The sequence below is a fragment of the Strix aluco genome, chromosome 2 (assembly GCF_031877795.1).
Source record: "Strix aluco isolate bStrAlu1 chromosome 2, bStrAlu1.hap1, whole genome shotgun sequence".
In the NCBI taxonomy this organism is placed as follows: Eukaryota; Metazoa; Chordata; class Aves; order Strigiformes; family Strigidae; genus Strix; species Strix aluco.
This window is the reverse complement of record NC_133932.1, coordinates 72,782,555-72,803,499: the sequence shown is the minus strand read 5'-3', so window position 1 is coordinate 72,803,499 and position 20,945 is coordinate 72,782,555. Positions and strand designations below refer to the sequence as shown.

Genomic DNA, 20,945 nt, shown 5'->3' with positions numbered 1-20,945 from the left:
TGGTTTGTAGTAACAATTTTGAGCAGTTTTGGTTATACTTGCAATTTCTGCGGTATATAACAACTGCTATGAGAAGGTTGTAGCTGCTGAGGAATTACCAGAGAAAATAAGTATTTCCTATTCTACCAAAATTCCTTCATATCAGTAGTAGGATTAAGTGGAGAGCTTTATAGCACCTTTCTGAACAAGAATGATGCCAAGAAACCTCAGTATGATCTAAGTACTGACCCATTAGGTTTGTATTACCTTTAATTTTAAAATATTCTGTTCTGAAAATTTCTGCTAACTTTGATCTGAGCTTGACATATAGGATACTAACATTTACAATAAAATATTCAGGAAGTACGCACAATTTTTCAAATCAAATTAGTAGACATTGGGAATTTTCCCCCATGTTGGGGAAGCAGCACCACCATCAATGATCTATTTGTTGCTGACTAATATATTTTTTCTGAAGTGTTAAAAAAATTACAGACTGCAAAGCTGACAGACTTACTCTTTTGAACTCTCTTTCAGATACTTTGTATTGATTAACAATGCCTATCATTTTCATAGTCCAAAACATTTGCAATTCATTTGCTTTGAGAGTTCCTTTCCCAAATTTCAAACATACGTAAAAGAACTGTATCCAACTTTTGTTTCCATTAAGAAAAAATGAGGACATGACTGATTAGGATGAGATCAGAACATGCATAGTCTCTCTTTTTCCCTTCGTCTCAGCACTTTGACTTTCACAAAATTTATCTTTTCATTTAAGTTTAAAATAAAACAAGAATATATTTTACTTACTCTTCCTGGAGGTCCTGGAAAACCTCGTTCACCTTTGTCACCCTAAACCAAAATACAATTTACATTTTAAATCCAGATCAGATTTTCTTCCCCACAAAATAGGTTTTCCTTAGCAAATGAACATTTTGATACAGATTCATACAACTTCCAAATGATAAGTGTCTGGACCATTATAATAAGCAGGAAGCAGTTAGTTTGTGGGCCTGTACTGCTTTACACTATATAAAGAGAAACTGGAATTTTTAGGAAAGTCCATTTGTACATATGCTGACTGGGCAATGAGCTTGTGAAAATAAAGCCTGCATTAATCAATTCATTTAAGAGATCTAAACTGAAGATACCTAAACTACCTTAATTTTGACTTTTCCTAATCTCTGACTGATGACTTTACAACTTAGTAACATTAATTTAATATTGCTTTATGTGCATTCATTGATTTAATGCGCATCTATGAACACTGCATACAAGCTCTTAAACTCCTCATTCTGCGTGATGGGAAGCAAAGGCCCACTGCTACGCACCTTCGTACCAGGCTCCCCAGGTCGTCCTGGAATCCCAAACCCACCAGGCAAACCCTGTGTGTAGAAGACAACAAAACCAGAAAAGACAACTACAGTTGCATCTTAGCCCTGGCAGCATCAAAGTAAACAATTCAGAAGTTTAGAAAACTTCAACCACTTACAATACACAGACAGTTCTTTGTTTTGAATGTAAGAAACAGTACTGGAAATTCAGTAAAATACATACGGCTTCTCCTTTTGGTCCTGGTTCACCATCTTTTCCAGGCTTTCCCTGTAAAACACCAAGTTCCACTCTGCTTAAATGGATGGCCACAAACATGCAATTTCTAAATACGATGGATGAAACACTAGAACAAAACAATCACTACTGAAATGCATTAATTGATGTATGCGAACAGTGCAGAGGTGTCCTGGTTTAGCCAGGATAGGGTTAAGTTTCCCCAGCAGTGGGGTGGAAGCTCTAGCTGGGTTATTCATATACCATGCTGATGTCACATCCTGGCGCCGAAGCGAGACGGGTTGGTTAACACGTGTGTTATGCCATTGCGTTTCTCACTGCTGTATTGGTAGATATTTTGCTCTGTTCATTGTTATTACTGTTATTCTTACTGTTATTGTTGTTGTTTGTTGTGTTGCTGTTGCACTGTTGTATTAAACCTGTCCTTATCTCAGATCGGGGCTTTGTATTTCACTCCCTTTGTGGGGGAGGGGCAGCGGCCGCGTGGTCTCAGACCCCGGCAGGGACTAAACCACCACAAGAGGGTACAAAGCAGGCAAATTGTGGATGCCTAGTGCTTATGTTACTCAACATCCTACAAGCTGCAGAATTAAATAAAATCCTGCAAATCTGTTCCCAGATCCAGGAATAACATGGGTTTCCCAGTCAAGGAGGCTTCAAGACAAAATATATCAACAGCCCAGGAAACTGGAACCAGACCCAGAAACTTTTCCTTTCATAGCATCCCTTTCTATATATATACTATCCAGCCTCACAAAACCTTTATTCATTGATGTTTGGTGGCTCAGTTTCAGCAGAAGGCTTGGAGAGTGCCCTGTATCAGATCGCATGGTAATCTAGAGGTAAAAACCCACTTCCTCTAAATTGAAAGCTATAATTTCAAATCACAAGGTGGATGGTAACCTAGAATCCAAGACTCCCTACTCCAAAGTAAAATGATTCACTATTGGACCACCGTGTTAGCCTACAGAATGGATTACCTTTCCCTGAGGTAATCAAGAGGTACATGATAAATGACCTAGATGGACTAACCTACTTCTCACCATTCCCTTCCTCTTCCTATGGACGATGAAGGGACTGCACCTAGGCTTGTAGCCTAATATCCACTGGAGGCTGGCTTTTAGTTGGTGTCACAACTGTATGCGTATCTTAAGCAATATGAGTATGTCCCATAAACCTAAGAAAATGGTATACTTAATACACAAAGTAACAGTGCATACAAGCCAGTCTAAAAAATAATCCAAATGTGTAACAGGCCACCACCACCAAAGTGTGCAGCTATGGTATCTTATAAAGCAGGGTTACAAGTAATTTTTAGCGATTAATTAAAAATATGATCTGTAAAGTCAGGAGAGTCTTCAAATGTAAACTGTGATTGGAATTAATCATATGGTTTCATTCCATGAAACTAGAATATCAGATCCTAACATCTGTTCATCTTTCAAGTCTTATCTTAATTTCAGAAATAGCTATGATTTCCTTGAACAGCAACAATCATACATAAAATATCTTAGAAACTTTGTCTAGGGAACTCTGCAGAATCTGAAATCTATATTTCTGAACAATTCAAAGATGCTCCAATTTCCTTAGCATTTCTCCACTCCAGCTTTCAAGTCCTCCTTTACTACATACATACATGATAGCAAAGATAATCCCATCACATATCTTTACTGAAAGGATGACAGAACATTTGACCTTGAAGTACAGTAGAGAGGGAGATTTTCTCTTTTTCAGATTGAAGTATAATTCAATGCCTATGGAAGTGTTGGGTCTTTTCCTAACATCTTATGAAGACCCACAATTTGAGAAACAATACTTTAGAAACATCTGCATGTAGAAAACATATGTTTTAGCTACCAGTTCAGCTATGAAAGATATAGCATGACTCATGCAGAAGTTGTATGGATAAGACTATAATATAGGTTAGACTAGGAAATGTAACAGACCTTATGGCCTCAAGCATCTACAGTCAGGCTAGAAACTAGCAAGTGAACATATCTCAGTCATCTAAATTTTTTGCTCCATTCATCTTCTTTGTAAGAAATGGTACCTTTAGGTTAAGCAGGCTTATTTTGTAGATTGTAAGTAAGAATATTTGAAATAAATTCAACATGTTCCGTTTAGCTAAAGTCAACCCTAAAGAGTGATTTGTTTTGCTTGGCTTTTCCTCCTGTTCTGGAATGATTTAATCTTGCTTCAGTTGGGATCAATGGGAGTCTTGCCTTTGCCTTCAGCACTGTAAGCTGCTGTTAGATGTCTTTAGTTATCTGAAAGTACGTTATGTACTAATATTACTGTATGTTATTACTACCTTGACTTGTACACCTGTCCTACAGCAAAATTTGCTTGTTTGAAATATACCAAATTTGCTGCTTCACTAATGGTTACTAAGCTTCATTACCTTATGGAAACAATACAACTGTAATTATAGTATTGATAATGCTGAGCATACTTACACGTGGACCAGGCTTCCCAGGTTCACCCTTTTCTCCTTTGAAACCTGAACCTGGCAATCCCTGGAAAATAAATACACACCAGATTAAAAATACTGCCAAATTCTAAAGTAAACTTGCTTTTATCAAATAGCTATAAAGATCTTCAGGACTATTATCAGATTCTTCACAATTTTTATAGTAATAAAAAAAAAGTCTACACAATACTCACTGCGGTACCCTGTTCACCCTTTTCACCTGGATCACCCTAATGAAATTATTAAAAAAAATTAGATTAGTAAGGAAAATATTAACCATTATTCATTTAGGTTGTAAATCATTTAATTCTTCATGTCAGCAAAAGCACATTTAACCCTGTTCTCCACTTCAAGAACTACGCCTAAGAGTAAGATGTGCAAGAAGTTAGACAAACACAAAATGTGAATCCATTAAACTAGTTTATTATACTAATATATATTGCTTAGACTGCCTAATTCAATAATTGAAAAATTCATTAGCACTCAGATTCCATGAATGTCATTCTATATATGAAAAGGCCAGTATATGCTACTTAATTCAAATTTTTAGAATATTTGGTGTTTACAGGACTATGCTTATCAATCCTCCTTCCTCAGAAAGTCCTCTGCTGTATGGATTACTTATTTATGCAATTATTTATGCATTTATCACTTATCATATATTTTTCAGAGAAACATCTAGAAGACAATCAAAATTCATTCATGAAGTAAAACAGGGAGAAAATTTTGAAAAACTGGCTCTAGGTGACTTAATATTGCCTTTTTCCTGTTTTACTTTTGCTTGCTAATTCCTATTGATCATATTTTAATGAAGAGTACAACAAGACTAATCATTTAAGGTCTCACCTTTTCTCCCTTTATGATTTCACTCCCTTTTTCTTTCATATGTGGTGCTGGTCCTGGGGGGCCTGGGGGGCCCCTTACCCCTTGTTCTCCCTGTCAACACCAAATTCAAGATAGTCTATTGAAAACAGTACTCACACTGAGAACAAACATTACTAAGACCAATAACATTAAAAACTACCACTCACCTTTAAAAATATAGCGAAATGTTTTTTTTAAATTCTTATTTCAGCAAAATCAGTCAGAGGAAGGATTACATACAGTTATAGAAGACACAACTGTATAATGGGTGACAGACAGAGACTGCCCTCAAGAAAGATCTCTGAATCTCCTGTTAGGGTGATGATTGAGTAATACCAACTATCAGGAACATATCCAATTAATTACTGCAATAGTACAAAAGCTTTTCAGTGCCCCCTTTAGGAGGAAGGAGATTAGAAGGAAAGAAGTCAGGTGCAGAAAGTTGATGCCTGAAGGAAAATGTTAGTCAAAGCTTACAATATCCTACAGCTTTACAACTGTCAATAAAGGCGAACTTCAAGATGATAACTGTGGATCATACTTTTTTACTATGTATGTGTCAGAATCTCATCTCCTTATATAATGCAAAAGCACTCTTTTACAGTAAAACAACTTCAAAAAGGCTTGATACATTTCTGTCAAGAAGTAATGCATAGCAATACCACTAATTTTTTGTGAAAGACAAACCTGAGGAGTCCAGGAAATCTCCACATCTATGACCAACATTTTTCAAGAAATTTTATGATAACAAGCTAATTTCAACAATGTGTCACATCCAAAAAACTTCTATCCATTAGGAATAGTGTGGCTCAAAATACATAAATAAGGTGGTGGATAAAAAACCTGCACTGAAGTTATACTCCAAAAGGCTTCTGTCAATGACACTCATGAGAAGCTTCTGGAGAAGGGCTCAGACACACTCTCAATTTACCAAATAACCCATGACTGCATGTATTTCTTGGTCCTGAAAACACAACATAAGGCACTTTAGCCTAGACCTCTCAGTGGGAGAGTTAACAGATTACACCTAACATGTTTTGCCTCCCATTTGATGCTGGTTAAGAGAATAAATGGGATCCCAAAGCACATCTTTTGGCTTAGTTTCATTCAAAAGTAAACCAGTCTGTGTGCTCTGAAAACTGCTCCTGGTTGAGTCAAGACACAGTAAAAGGGGACAGCTGAAAGATCTGCTTCAAAAGTAGATCAAACCAAACTAAGGAAGACAGGCCCTCAGGAGTCCTACCACAGTTAATTCTGATAATTTTGGATAGCACATTAAATCTTATCGCTCAGAATTAAATCAATTTCAAATAAATCTCATGATGAGTCCTAACATACAGAGTAAATGTTTCCAGATCTGCCTACTGCAAACTAAAGTAGTTGGTACTAGTCACAGCTGGAAAACAGGATAATGACCAAAATTAATGACCAGGTATAACATCATCATGAACAAAGTCTGTAACCATTCATGACTTTCGTTCATTTAGGTGTAAGTTACAGATTTACTCAAGTATTCTTCTCCATTGATTGATTCCAACAGTTTATTTAAAAAAAATATCAAGAACATTTTTGACAGTTATTCTCTAGAAGTTTTCAAGAGACTTACCTTTTCACCTTTGGGACCCTGAAAGCCCAAGCCCATGTAGCCCTGAAAATATAAATTACACACACTTAGCCAATTTTCATCAGCAGTGCATACATGCATACATACACTCGTATGAAGGTATTTTGTACACAGCAAAAAAAGTTAAGAGAGGAGATAAAAGACAGAATATGTCTTCTAAATGCACATGTGAAACAAATAAATGATTATGTCCTTAACCTCACTGCTGTTTAAGTCCTGTGTCACAGCAATTCATGAATAAAATAGATAGAACAAAATTTATCAGCTAATTTTATTGTCAGTATGCTTTTTACATCATTTTAGTGAAAATTTTGGCACTTTTATGAGTTCAAATAATCATAGAATGTTGTAATTACTACTGATTTGATCAAGTGAGATCTAAACAAGTTTGAAAAAACCCCTAAAAAATGTGTTAAAAATCTCTCTTTATGATGCCCATTAAGACATTAAAATAGATCCCAAATTGTAAAAAAACCACTCTTTTAGGACCATTACTTTCCAGATTTTTGGGGATCTAGTGTGCCAAATAAATAAACAAATAGACTTAATCTTTACAATAGAAAGAGTCTTACCTTCTCGCCTGGGGGTCCTGGTGGCCCTGGGGGACCCTACAAGACAGTACATTTTAGCATATATATGTATACAGTACACTAGGTGGAATAATGACACCTTTTATAAAGACACCAAAAATGCAATTGTTTCCATTAAACCAAGATGTATTTTTCTGCTACTGTGCATAACTCACAACTTAGAATAAACAATAAAAACAAACAGAATCTGTCTAAGATATCTCATCAGACCTTGGTTTTCACTTAAGAGTGTTGGACCTAATCAGCATCTAGACAAGAGACAATCCAAAAAAAGTTTATGGTATGCACTGTAAAATAACTTTATTGCTGGCTTTTTTTTTTTTTTCAGTTTTGCATGCTAAATATTACTCCTCACCTTTCTTTCATTAAAATTGTTCTTTTTCACATCAGCAAGTGCAAATGTTGACTAAACTGTACTACAATTTTCCTTTACATCATTTTCAGTTTTCTTCAGAAGGGTAAGAAATCTCACCCAGCTCCCTTTAATACAGAACTTTAATACTCACTGAACACAGAAACACTGGGTGGACTTTTACCAGATGGAAATAACTGATCCCTGCTAGTGTTACCTGCATCCAGTGCAGGATGAGAAGGTATCTGTTAGACCTGTCAAAATGTCAAATAGCTGAAATGCTTTCAGCATTTGGCAATTACCATAAGAGACAGTTGATATCCTGCTTTCCACAGTACTACTTACTGTGGCTGCTCATAAGAACAACCTCAGTAAACTTATTGATTTAGATCTGGCTGCTAGGTTTGTAGTTTATCTTCTATAAATTAAGTGAGGAAAGAGGGAAAAGGAGGAATAAGTATTACAACCCCTCCCACACAAAAATACTCTCCAAGCCTGCAAGAAGATAAGATGACTGTAGGAGCAGCTGCTATTGAAAACCTATGTTACTCAGTCATTCCTGCCATGATAGAGTCCAGGAAGCTAAACATGAAGCCTGGAACCACAGGTTATCTTTACCAAATCCCACCAAACACCGGCTACACACACCTTGTAGAACTTTCCTATTATATAGCTCTATAAGTAAAGTACAAATCACCATGAGAGGAAACTTACTGGATCTCCTGGAGGCCCTTGTGGACCCACTGGTCCCTGAAACCCTGGAGTTCCAGGTGGACCCTATGAAAAATTAAAATGGCATAGTTAAAAAGTAATGTTTATTTTGTAATTTCATGATACTGATAAAATTTTAATTGAAGCTCACTGCTATTCAAACATCATTCAGACTTACAGGTAGTCCAGGTTGGCCAGGAAAGCCTTTATCACCTTTTAGCACACTAGGAGGTAAAAGACCAATCACTTCACCTGGATCTCCCTATAATAAGAAAAGGAAAAGAATACTACTTGAACACCCATTCAAATACATTCAAAAACACTGATATTGAGCTGAGAGGAAAGTTGGAGCTATGTAAAGTTTGGAATCATTTGGAAAGCCAACTTTAAAAAAGTCACCTTACTTCTTTTAATTCAGCTGAAACATAGCAAGAGATGTTAAAAGTTAAGACCTTAATTGCCAAATGCCTTTTAAAGCCACCTGAAGAGATTCCAGTACTGAATCTTTCTTCATACCCTAATTTCCTATACTGTAATGGGTAATCAGAAAGATTTTCCCACCAAATCTATCACTACTACAGTGTCACCACACAACTGGAGCTTCAGACCTGGCTGCTGAGAGAAGCGATAACCTCACAATCTCTTTTCCAGGGTGAGATCTTCAGTCGTATACCTAATTTTGACATAAAAGCCATTTATGGAATCGTTTTTCTTCAGAAAAGGAATCCACTTTGTCTTAGTTCAGAAAACGATTCTGATTGTTATCCACTTCATTATTGTCTCTTTTTTTTGATAGCAAAAGATCCCATTTTTCCTGCATTTTTGTACAAAGTTGCAATATTGTAAGTGATTTTATTTCTAGAGTTGTGTATCTATGCATACATCCCTAGAGAAGAAACATTCGAGTACTTCAGTGATTATAGACTAAGTCAGTTCTTCCCATGTGAGAGAAAGAGAAAAGGACCTTTTACAACTCCAGGTAGTTGTGTCATTAAAATCTGAGATTACATTTAGATTTATATTTAGCTTACAGTTCCAAATTATATCTGTTCATTTTAAAGAGCAAAAGCTCTCTGTTGACATTCAATATTTCATTCTCCAATTCACAAAATGCACTCAGATACCTAGTTAGTTTAATTTATTTCTTTATGAAAACTGTTTAGTAAGTTTGGATGCTCCTCATATTGTGGGCTATATAACCTTCTTCCACAAATGTTATCTATGTGAAACTATTTAGATAAATGAAATGTCAATATCAAGACAAATGTTTGAACCATAAAATCTATCTAAATCTTTATACACAATTGGGTGGCTACTGTATTATACATAATTAATGATATGCACTACTTTTTTCTGTTGTAATCTATGTAATACTTACACTTTTAAGACCTGCATGGAGCAACACATATGTTCAGTTGTTATTAACTGGAGGTTGCCCCACAGTCTTTATTTAGTGGTACTGCAGAACAAAGTGAAACATGGTGGTATAATCTTTCAGTCCTTAAGTAAAGACTGCTAGTCTTAGAAGGTGCAGAGTTCACCCTAGTTCTTATTGTTAGAAGCAGGCTATGAACACACTTAGAGTAAAATGTACCTTCATTCCAGGAGGTCCTGGAGGTCCCTGTGAAAAAAGACATATTTGATATTATTGTTCCTCAGTATTGTATATTTTACATCTTATAGTCTATATCATTTCATATAGTCATATTTGCATTTCAAGAATCAGGGTTGAAACAAGTGAATCAAGCATGAAAGAATCTACTTACTATGCTCCCAGTCAGTCCTGGTAAACCTGGGGGACCTACTGGACCTCTTTCACCCTAAGGGGAAAGGAGAAATTGGTTTTGTTTAGGGAACATAAGTTTGAGGGCTGTTTTTATTTCAATACAGAGATGCTGTTATAAACATATGTAAGTGTCACCTTTGTGCCGTTACATCCTGGAATGCCAGGTGGACCAGGAGGGCCATCTTGTCCAGGAATGCCCTACATGAAAAGAAAGTAAAGAAATTAGCAATATTAGCAATAATCCAGGTCAGATGTCACAATTAAAACTTTGACGTTACTTGTAAAAATACATATACTTCACACGTACAGGAAGGCCTGGGTTTCCTGGAAAGCCTGACGCTCCTGGGGGGCCCTGCAATTGACAAAAACAGGAACTGAAATGATAAACCCACAGAACAGCAATGACAAGCTGCAGCCCGAGTCGCATCTCCAGTAGTGACAGTCAAGAAACAAGGAACAGTTTCTTTTAAACTTCTGTGACAAAATATCTCTAATCTTCAAAACCTCTCAAATGTGGCACCTTAGTAATCAATAACTTAAAGCAAGTCTTTATGTCTTTAACTTTTTAAGCAGCAATATGGATTTCCTTCAACAGGAACTACACTAGAGCCTTATGTACAGGTAAAAAGGAAGGCAGAGGTGCTGTCTTCTCTTAATCTTTGTTCCCAAAATTAAATTTACTGTAGGCACCTCTTCATAGCAGAAGAGGATGTTAATGCACTGTAAAAATGCTTCTCTATCTTTCATATTCCACATCAGTGTATCAATTCATCCTCATTACCAAAAAACCCACCAGGTTGAGATAACTCTTTCTCCTTCAACAGCCTTTTAGTGTAATGAATCAGGAGTTTGACTTGCCACATCATTTTCATCCTACCAGCTTATTTATTCATGCAGTATTTCCTAATACATGTATTATGAAGCAGAAAAGATGTATGGGAATCCTGTGCTCAGACAGTATATTTGCATCTTCCAAAACTTTATGAGTGCTAAAATACAGTCTACTTGCACGGTAGCACACAAACACATTTGCCAGGAGATGCCAATTTACATTAACACTCAGATACCCCAGGGTATCATGAACATCATGGACTGAAATAAGGATTTCTTGATCTAGCAGAATACCCCTTCTGTAAAGCTCAGAAACTGCAGTTGATTCAGCACATTCTGTGTGCTGCAGCAACTGCAGGCAAATAGAGAACAAAACTGAGATGGCATTTTGAAAATCTGCAGACAAGAGGGTATAGCTGAAAATGTATGCATCACTACTGGTCAAGTCATTTGAATCCCTTTTCATCATTACATTATGAAACATGAAAATGCTCAGGAATGAGCTTGACACCTCATAAAACCCCAAAAGACATGGCCCTGGCTAATATGATGTGCTAAAATAAGTGCCACATTAAACAGAAATGACAGCAGGAAGGTTACAGGGATATTCAGAGCCTCTTCTAGTAAAGTCAAGAGATCTTTGTCCCTGGATTTAATTAGGTTCTGCAGCTTATGCACATTTTTAACATGTATGTGCTTAAGGGTGTGTCAGCTTCTTTGCTGGAGCGCTTCAAGGAGGTTAGACGGCAAACATATAGGAGAATTTTGCATGAGGTAATAAGGTTGGTTCATATTCAAGCTGGAAAAAAGCTTCTTGGTATGTCAGAAAGATATCAAAGGCATATTAAAACCAGTGCTGTTGATTCAGTAGTAAGTAACAGGTGAAAATGCAAATGGACAAAGCCACTGTCTGCCCAATGCAAAAAGAACTTCAAAGGCAAAAGCAAGAATTTTGAAATTATTGTGCAGCACAAGGGGATGACATGGACTAACTCAAAGAAGAGACTAACCCCGTCTTGCACTTGCAGGCAGCCATGGAGAGTTAAAGGTATATAAACCCATAGACATCAGAATTGCAAAAAAGTAAGTTAGAACTCACTCTTGTTCCTTTTGTTCCTGGCAGTCCTGGTTCTCCAGTATCACCCTGAAAAGGAAAAGAGATAGCTTTGTTTTTCCTAGGGACAATTTAGGGAAATCTGAATGTTTTAAATAGTAAAGCTTAAATTCTTACCTTAAGCCCTGGTGGCCCAGGGGGACCTTCAGGTCCTTGCATTCCAGGAAACCCAATCACACCCTGTAGTCCCGGCAAGCCTCTTTCTCCCTGTTGGAAGAAGAAAACACATTAGAAACTAAACAACTGAAGTTGCTTCCTTGAGCAACCCATATATCCCCTGTTTCTGTGCTCAAGAAACCTGTTAGATGATAAGAAGATATGTGTGGTAGCAAACATTTCATGTTGGTATTTGAAAGAATTATTATAAACAAATATTTCTGGTTCAGTAATAGGTTGGCAGAGGCCGAGTGTGGCATAATAGAAAAGGACTCTTTGAATGTCAATGAAACCTTTTTTCTGTCTCCCTGGATAGGACTGTTCATAGCATGTTTATACCCCTGGGATCAGGAAGGCCACTTTCCCTCTAACAAGACCTATCTGCATTCCTATAGAGATACAGCTAAATCCTGGTAGAAAATCTAACACCCCAAATCAGCAATTAAATTCCTGAAAAGTGCAAATATCACTGTTCAGTCACGACTTTATGAACGGCCAATACCACTCCTCTTCTTATATATCATTCACAACAGCAGATTTTGGAGACCAGGCTTGTCATAGTCTTGAATTTCAGGGTGGTTCAGAGACAGAGTGCTTCAAGAATCAGGATCTTCCCAAGAAGCTGAACACACAGATTGTATGTGTCACCTTTTAGGCTCTTCTTTAATACTGTATGGGACACCTGTGTTTTCTGTGCTGTTCCTCTCCCTACAACCCCAAATGACTTTAAATCAGATACATCTAGAGGCAGAAAATCCATCCACACTCTAGATGAATATTGCAGCTATTATATTTCACTATACTTCCACTCCCAGTGAAACCAAGAGGGACACTGTCTGAATAAAGGCTGCAAAATTTACACATAGGAGAGAGAGAAAAAATCACACATGTCAAGGTCTGAAAACAGCAAATCAAGCAAATCAAAAGCCAAACATTCCATGTAGGAAGTAACCAGAGCTGTCCTTTCAAGATGTGGTGTGAAACAGAAACACTTCATATTGTCCAAAAAATGTGGGAATATTGGATGAATAAAACATTAGTGAGCAAGTGCAAAAAGGAAAAGGTATACAAGTTTGGACAACAGCTAAAAACCATGGTTTTTAGCTTTAGTTTTAGAAACTCAAAACACAGACCAATTTTCAAAGGATACCTACAAGAAAATAAAATCAACAAGGTTCAAAACATACAAAAAGAAGCTATCCAAAGTTTTAAGTAATTTCAGCAAAACAGTGAGAGGTGGGATTGCTATTTGCAATTAACAAACAATTTAGTATTTGGATTTTAGGATGGTGAATAGCAAGAAATTTTTCTCCTGTTTGCTCAGGACAAAGATTCCCAGCAGTATGCTGGTCGCTTGCATGGGTCAGCTGAGGACTGAGCACACAAAAGAAGAACATCTGAGTCTTGGAGAGCTCACTCTTCAAGTACGTAACAGGCATCTTGCAAAGCAAAGGTTACAATATGCAGGCAGAGGAAACCCACAGACATGATGTTAGTTACAGTTTCAGAAGGTGAGAGGAATTGGAAGATTTGTGGAGTTACTTGGTTGATGTTGTTTTTTAGCTCCTTGGTCAGGATGAAGAAACAAAGGAGAAGAGAGGAGAAGAGCAAGGCCAAGGAGGAAGGCAGGGAGAAAACTATAACTGACATGATAAGAGTATGAGAAAGTGAAATCAAAATAAGTCATTTATTAAAATTTCCTGCCAGGAAAAATTCTCCTGCTGCTTCTCCTCTCCTTCCTCCCACAAAAATAAATTTTTCAATAAAATGGTACTTTCTAAGGCAAACAATCAGTTTTTCTTTGAAATTGCATGATGTCCTCTATTTACTCCCCAGTATTTGTTGTGGTTTGAGAATAAAGTTTGCTAATAACCCAAATCTGAGGCAGTGTGTTAGACCACAAAAGACAGCAAAACAAAGCAAACAGCAGAACAGCTGAAGAAATACATTTCTAGGTCAGTTGTAAGAGGTACAAAGTCCAAGTTCTAAAGTGACTAAAACTGTTTTGAAAAATATTTTACGGAAGAACCTACCAGGATCCAGACCTCTGAATAAGTGTTGAAGTAATTAAAAAATCTGAAAGCTATCTGGAATGTTAAACAGATTATTGAGGTTCTTAAACCCATTCTTTGGCTGGCTAATTGGCATTGCAGGAACAAGTGTATTTCTACAAAATCAGATGTTGTGTTACTTCAGACCAGGATTTCACATTGAACCCTGGGCACTTGCTCTCATGACCTGCTGGGAGATGGACTAAGGAGGGAGAAGACACTCAAGTACATACAACAGGGTTTTCCATTGCTGAAGGAAAGGACAACATGTGCAAATGAGAAGAAAGCAAGATTGACACCCACGGAGAAATATAAGTCATGAGTAACACGACTAATGCTTTCTGCACTCAGGAGTTCTGTCCATCTGAGGACTTCAACACACTTTGAACCACTGCATCCTGCAACACAGGGAAATAGTCTTTTCTCCATTCTTAAGGAAAGATAAAACTGAGATCAGATTTTCACTTAGTCTAAGGTTCCCTTAAGACAGTTCTGGCACTGTAAAAGGGACTTAACGTGCCTGTAAATCACTCACTAAGGTAATGACTACTTCAACTTGCCAAGGAGGTTAACTCAAGGATTGAAATAAAGAAAAACTTGCACTTCCAAGGCAACTATAGTCAATTCTCTCAAGGCTCTCTTCAACCTCCCAGGCTGTCCTGTCTGAGGGGTAAAACATAGCTGCAGGAGCAGAGCAGAGACCATACCAAGTCACTTCGAGCTAAGATACATCCAGGTTTCTCTAGAAACATTTTATTTTACTGACTTAAACTCTTAGGCCAACAAGAAAAATAACTGGCTATTTGTCCAGGACTTCTGGACATCCAATCAAGCTACTGGATGTCCCAAGGTCTGGAAAGCGTAACTCCTGAGCATGTGGAGGGCTGTACTGTCCCAAATATTGCAGACTCATGGTTTCTAATACTGGAACTGAGCTCATCTTTTTGCCAGAGGGAAGTAAAGAAACAAAAAGGTCACCGCATGTGTGAGAGCTGCCAGATCCGTCTCTTCATGTAACCTGCCACCTTGGCCACTTTTTCTAACAGGGGAACACGGACCTACACACTGCTTACATCTCTCCCACTGCTCTGCCTTACCATTTGATTTTACTGCAAAGTAAGTTTGGGGTAAGTAGTCCAAAGTATTGGGTAAGTAGCCCAAACTGTGCTGTCTCAGGTTACACAGTTAATGGGACCTTACTCTTCCATGCCATCCACAGAAACTCAGAGAAGTTAGGACAACCTGTTCCATTAAGACCCAGTAACAAACCTAGGCATTTCTCCTGAATTCCAGTCCCTTTCTTTAGTCCAGGTATCAGATTGCCTCTTTGTATAACAGTCTTAGAAAATTAGTGTGCCAAAACTTGGAAGGAAAGAAGCAGTGCTGAGGAACAAAGGTCTTATTTCAATACTCCTGCTCCAGTTAGTACCAAGTTCCAACCATGAGATTTTTGTTTTGGCATCAGTGAAACTACACTAAATTAAAACTCTAATAAACTTTACACTAAAGTAAAATTCTCAAAGTATCTACACTGAACAAGAGAGTACAGAAACCGTGCCATCTAGAAGCTGTAAAGTCATGTGAATGTAGAGCTCCACATGTCCTAATATTATGAGTAGATGTAGACTGCAGACATCAATGGGGTAGCAACATTTGTACTGCAGCTTTCCTACCCAAAGTGGCTTATTTGGAACTTCAGGCTCAGATGAAGCTATCACTTACTTTGCTGTGCAGAACAGACATAAGCATGTCCTGAAGATGCCTTGCATTGCAAGGAAATACTTGAGCAGCATCCTTTCCCTGCTTGCCTGCCCCGTTCCTTTCTTCATTCAATGTTCCAGCCAACAGCCAGTGTTTGCACTACATTTATGCTGCAACTCATTAAGCATCCACACTACATAAACCGGCAAGCACCAGATCACCGCTGCTACCCCACTTATTTTTCACTCAGCACTGAGATTTCTAGCTGCAATGCGTGAAGAGCATGAGACTCTGACTACAAGGGCTATGTATTGTTCAAGTTCCAATATTCACAGCTGCAAAATCTTGGCAAGTAATACTGAAAGAGCTTCTGCTTCTTACAAATCAATTCATGAGACTCAGAAATTAAAACAGATGTAACCAAGTCATCTGTACCTCTGCTGATTCAATGCAAACTGTCAGGAAGCACAAAGGAGAATTCATTACTCAGCTCACAAGTATGAATATTCTGCCACTCAGCTGCTGAAAATGCAGAGGTGCTACGTAAAAAGACAGTAAGTGCTCAGTCACTGTTGCATTCATTTAATAAGTAAGGTGCCTGTATTAGCCCAGCTTTTGTGAAATGCATCCAAATACCTTTGCACTAGATAGTTCAAATTAAAAGTAATTGAATGGACTTCTAAACAGATGTGAACCTCTTAAAAGCGTACCTGCATAGGCTGATATTTTTTCTGGCACCCACCCTTCCAAATTAGCCATGAAATGCTGTTTGCACATGGAACAACTGCAGATTGCTAAGCAAGAGTCACATGAAGTAAGTAGTTTCAGAAGATACAGATGTAATAAATTAAGTGCTGAGGGGGAGGAAATAATCACCCCATTATAAATTATTTCCCCTATTATTTTGTCTAGGGACTGCTGGACTGAGAGATTTTAGACTTGAGAGACTGGTAACATGGATATAAATCAACTGTTTCCAGAAGTGCGGGCTCACAGGGTGTCTGGGACCGTACAAATATAATGTTCTCAGGCTCTCCAGAGACTCGGGCGCGTGGTAAATAACAATGTGCAGATCTTCCCAAAGCCATTTGAAAGATGCTTCATTTGCCTCTGCCAGTGATCGCACTGCAGCTGAGACGGCAGGACAGACACGTGTCAGCCCTTCAGTTAAAAAGGCATAAAACTCAGTCTTAGGGAGAGATGTCAAAAGGCAGCTGAGCTGATCTACCCAGCAAAGGTAGATCCTTCTCCTCCTCCTTTTCAAGGGATAGTGCCACCTCACCCTTCTTTATACCAGCTGATATGATTCCCTCAGTCTCCACCACACCAGTTCAGCTCACTAAACTTACTCACTTTTCTTTAGCGAGTGAGCTTGCTCTGGCCTCAGTGAGCTGAGGAGCTCATCAGGTGGCCAGGCAGCTGCCAAACCCAATGTGAGGAGGACATAGCAATCCAGGACGCAGGGCGGAAAGGCAGCGAAAGCAGCTTCTCACACCAGCGCAGTGGGGTTTGCTGGAGTTCATCCACCAGTGCTCCTCAGCTGTGCCTTTGCTGCAAGAGGAACTGAGCTGGGAGCCAACAAACACTTGACCTTGCCAGAGAAGCCATCTTCAGACCAGTGTTGCTGCTGACTTCAATGTCGTTATAAGCTTAGACTTCCTCTCTCGTAAACACACATGCTCCCCTCTTCCCAAAACTTTATGTTCATTGAACTGAAACGCCACCAAGGGCATGTGTGGCAAAGAAAAGCAACTGCTTCAGGATGCAAATTGAGGATGCAGTTTCTAAAAAGAGAGAAATAGGGCCTGATAATTCAGCATGCTTTTCTATTTTTCTCTTATCCTCAGTCTGATTTTAGAAACAGTCTCAAACATTGCCTGTGAAAAAAATTATTTTGAGACCTAGGTGCAACTGTTAACAAGAAAACCCACCATCCAAAACATTCATCACACCTTGATGTGCCAATGTGACCTTGCAAAATCTACAACGATGAACAACAGCCTTGCAATGCACTACACGGTTTCTACCTCGACCATCCGAAGCCACATGAGAGGTGAATTTGTTCTCTGTATTTGTTGCTTCAGCTGATGTAACTGCGAGCGCTCAAGTGAATCGGCTTCAAGGTGTTAGACCAGTAATTACACTGCACAGTGGGAAACACTATAGTCCAATCTGAGTAGCACTCTCAAGTCTCTGTGTTTCCCTCCACACTTTTTCAAACGTGTTACAGAATTACAAGTGGCTCAGTGTTACATTAGCAAAGACATAGAGGTGGGGAATATCAATTTCTTTATTAAAAGTATTTTTAGCCACCAGAGGGAGCACCAGCCCTGAATATCTTTCAGGATTAAAATAAACATGTACAATAAATATCATCTGTTTGTCCTCAGCTGCACTTACCATTTTCAGTATTTTATTGAAAGTGTGAAGTTGATATCAGTCAAACAGAATTATTGCTATATACTCACAGGGCAAGTGTCCTCAAATGCACTAAGGATGCTTAACATTACAAAATTCCCACTGGACATCCTTCAGCACTAGAATCTATCTGTGCTATAGCTATACAGTTCTGGAGCCACACGAGTAACGAGTAATTAATTACACAAACATAACTGTGAAGACATGCAAAGAATTTGTGTAGGAGCTCTGTAAAGATCTTGGCTAACCCAGAAGTTTTGGGGCTGAGTTCCTGACAGTATTCAGAATAGAAGAGGGGGTCAGGGGGGGAAAGAAGAGGGGAGAGTCAGAAAAATCTGGATTCTTGCACTGCCAGGAGGCATCTGAGGAAGCTCACTCACATGGAAACATGACTCCAGCATTTTTAGCATGACTAACAGAAGGAACAGCCATGACAGTTTTACATCACCTGCAGAGCTCCACAGTCAGGCTGGCTGTGGACTGGATGAGTCCCCTGCACACCTTCAAGCATTACCAGGGCTGCTCTACATTATACACAGACACATATGTTGACAGAGAGCTACTCCAACAGCCGCTGGGGAACAGCACTCTCTAGTCATGCCCTCTCTGCCACGGTGCTAGTTCTGCCATCTCCTTCTCCCTTTGCTTCCTCCCCCATGACTTCTACCTGTGGGAGTCTGGTCCCACAGCTAAATCAGCTCTCAGGCTGCACTACAAAGTGGGAACACTGAGAAGCACCCACTGTGCAAAAGCCAGTGCCAGGCAGGTTCATATACACAGGGGCAGAAGCTCCACTCCAATCACCAAATGATGGCATCTCACTCAGCTCTGGTTTTACACTCCCTGAAAGGATTACTCTTCCTACTATGAAAGTATCCTTTCCCAAGCCTCACAAATTTACAACACTGGGGAATCCATACAGCTTGATACAAAATTAACCCAAACCCCCAATAGTGAATCTATCAGTATAAACATTTAATTAGACAGCTGTTCAGGTTTACGGTTCAAGGACCGAGCCTGTGTCTCTGCCCCCTAAATACAAAAGAATGCTTAGACTGAGAGCATATTTCAGCATATTTCATGGCTGCACAGAGCATTCCTCAGAAAGCTGCTAAGTGCTTCCCAGGAGTATAAAAATAGAAATAACGATCTTTGACTATCCTTTTCTCTACATATCAGTATGTATGTGCTTAGTTGGTGTGCAAGTAAGTGGGTGGATATACAGTGTGTCTGAATTTGATTTAGAAACTGAATAAGAAGTAAAATAAGCTGAGTGAAGTAAAATTAACATTCCAAAGTCAGTCATGGCTACAGACTCAGCCTCCATTTAATTAGTGTCAAGCAACTGGTTGCCTATCAGCATCGTACAATTTCGGTTAAACCAGCTGTAAGTAATGGCCCCTCCCTACATAATTTACCAAGCCTTCTTCATATAATTCCTCTTCTTGCTCACCCCATAGTTATTCCTCATTTTCCAACTGTGATAGTCAGTTTTGTAAATGGAGTTGCCCAAATTTCACTTTTCAGGATTTCCTGAGCCGTGTACATGCTTAACTTAAACTCCCCATGTTTCCTGACATTTGTATGTCTTTGGCCAATGTACTTTTTGTGTGATATTTGACTGCAGTGTAGATAAATGTTACAGATCCAGAAGTAGATAGGATGCTGAGGAGGGACATATTTGTAATTCCAGCAAAATATCATTTTGCTTGTTTTCCCTCCGTTTAAAAAAAAAAAAAAAATAAGAAAAACTCACTGAAGTTTAGTGAGGTGCATGTACCTTTCATTCATTCACAGAAGACAACATGCATGACTCCTAGTTTGAACATTGTATAAGCCAGGAATAGTCTACCTCAAAGCACGATTGAGGGCATTCTATATGAAGGATGGGAATATGAAGACAAGACTAACATATAGCAGAAGCCAATAGACAGCAAGTGAACTTTATTTTCAGCTGTGGAAGTCTGTCTGCACAAAGCTTGGAAGTTTAACATCAAGGTATGTGGTTCATTGTCTTTATGTTTATACTTTTGTTGATTTTTGAAAAAAAAAACACCCTACAGAGCTCACAGTGTTTCAGGAGGAAGTCAGAGAAACCTTCTACCAAAGGTATGCATGGGGTTTTCCAAACTTTTTTTTTTTTAATCAAACATGACACAAGTAGCCTCTTCCCATCAGTTAGAGCCACCCTGGGGAATAGAAGAAGTCAAAGAACCACAAGGGAAGAGGACGTCTGAAGGACAAATGCGTTTGCACCGTAAAAAAAGGAAATTCTATCACCTGGAGACAGGTTGAATCAAAAGGGTACTATATTTCCTACCCCTTCTAATCATCTGTTGAACTCATTACGCCTGAATAACTCTTCCTTTGTTTTATTGCACATTGTGTTAAATCACTTCCAGTGTTGAAGGTCCAAGAATATAAGGGGTAAAAATACTCCACGCCCTTCCTTCTTCATTAGTGAAAATTATTTAGCATTTGTTTGCATTTGGCATTGTTTAAAGGCTCACATTTAAAGATGAAACAGCAGAAAAAAAAAGGTCTTGAACTTTTCAGGTTTTTTAAATTTATTTTTGTTCAGATTCTAGACCTGGAATGAAACATGACGTTACATGCAAGTTTTATTCTCTTGCCAAAGGTTTGTCATGCACATATTTACAGAAAATAATCTCTTCCATAAATAGTAAAAACATGGGCAGCTGGTCCTAGACAGTACAGACTGCAATCAA

General features: G+C 38.5%; 1 protein-coding gene across 1 annotated transcript in view; it reads right to left on the bottom strand.

Annotated features, from left to right (window-relative positions):
* The window catches only part of COL4A1 (collagen type IV alpha 1 chain), a 131,284-nt gene that overhangs the window by 47,491 nt on the left and 62,848 nt on the right, over positions 1-20,945 (bottom strand). Inside the window, exons 3-18 of the mRNA XM_074815317.1 lie at positions 12,008-12,097; positions 11,876-11,920; positions 10,253-10,297; positions 10,081-10,143; positions 9,926-9,979; positions 9,754-9,780; positions 8,338-8,421; positions 8,163-8,225; positions 7,079-7,114; positions 6,489-6,530; positions 4,865-4,954; positions 4,213-4,248; positions 4,005-4,064; positions 1,537-1,581; positions 1,311-1,364; positions 790-831 (exon numbers count right to left, since the gene is read on the bottom strand). Of these exons, the coding sequence (XP_074671418.1) occupies positions 790-831; positions 1,311-1,364; positions 1,537-1,581; positions 4,005-4,064; positions 4,213-4,248; positions 4,865-4,954; positions 6,489-6,530; positions 7,079-7,114; positions 8,163-8,225; positions 8,338-8,421; positions 9,754-9,780; positions 9,926-9,979; positions 10,081-10,143; positions 10,253-10,297; positions 11,876-11,920; positions 12,008-12,097 (876 nt within the window). The remainder of the gene's footprint in view (positions 1-789; positions 832-1,310; positions 1,365-1,536; positions 1,582-4,004; positions 4,065-4,212; positions 4,249-4,864; positions 4,955-6,488; positions 6,531-7,078; positions 7,115-8,162; positions 8,226-8,337; positions 8,422-9,753; positions 9,781-9,925; positions 9,980-10,080; positions 10,144-10,252; positions 10,298-11,875; positions 11,921-12,007; positions 12,098-20,945) is intronic.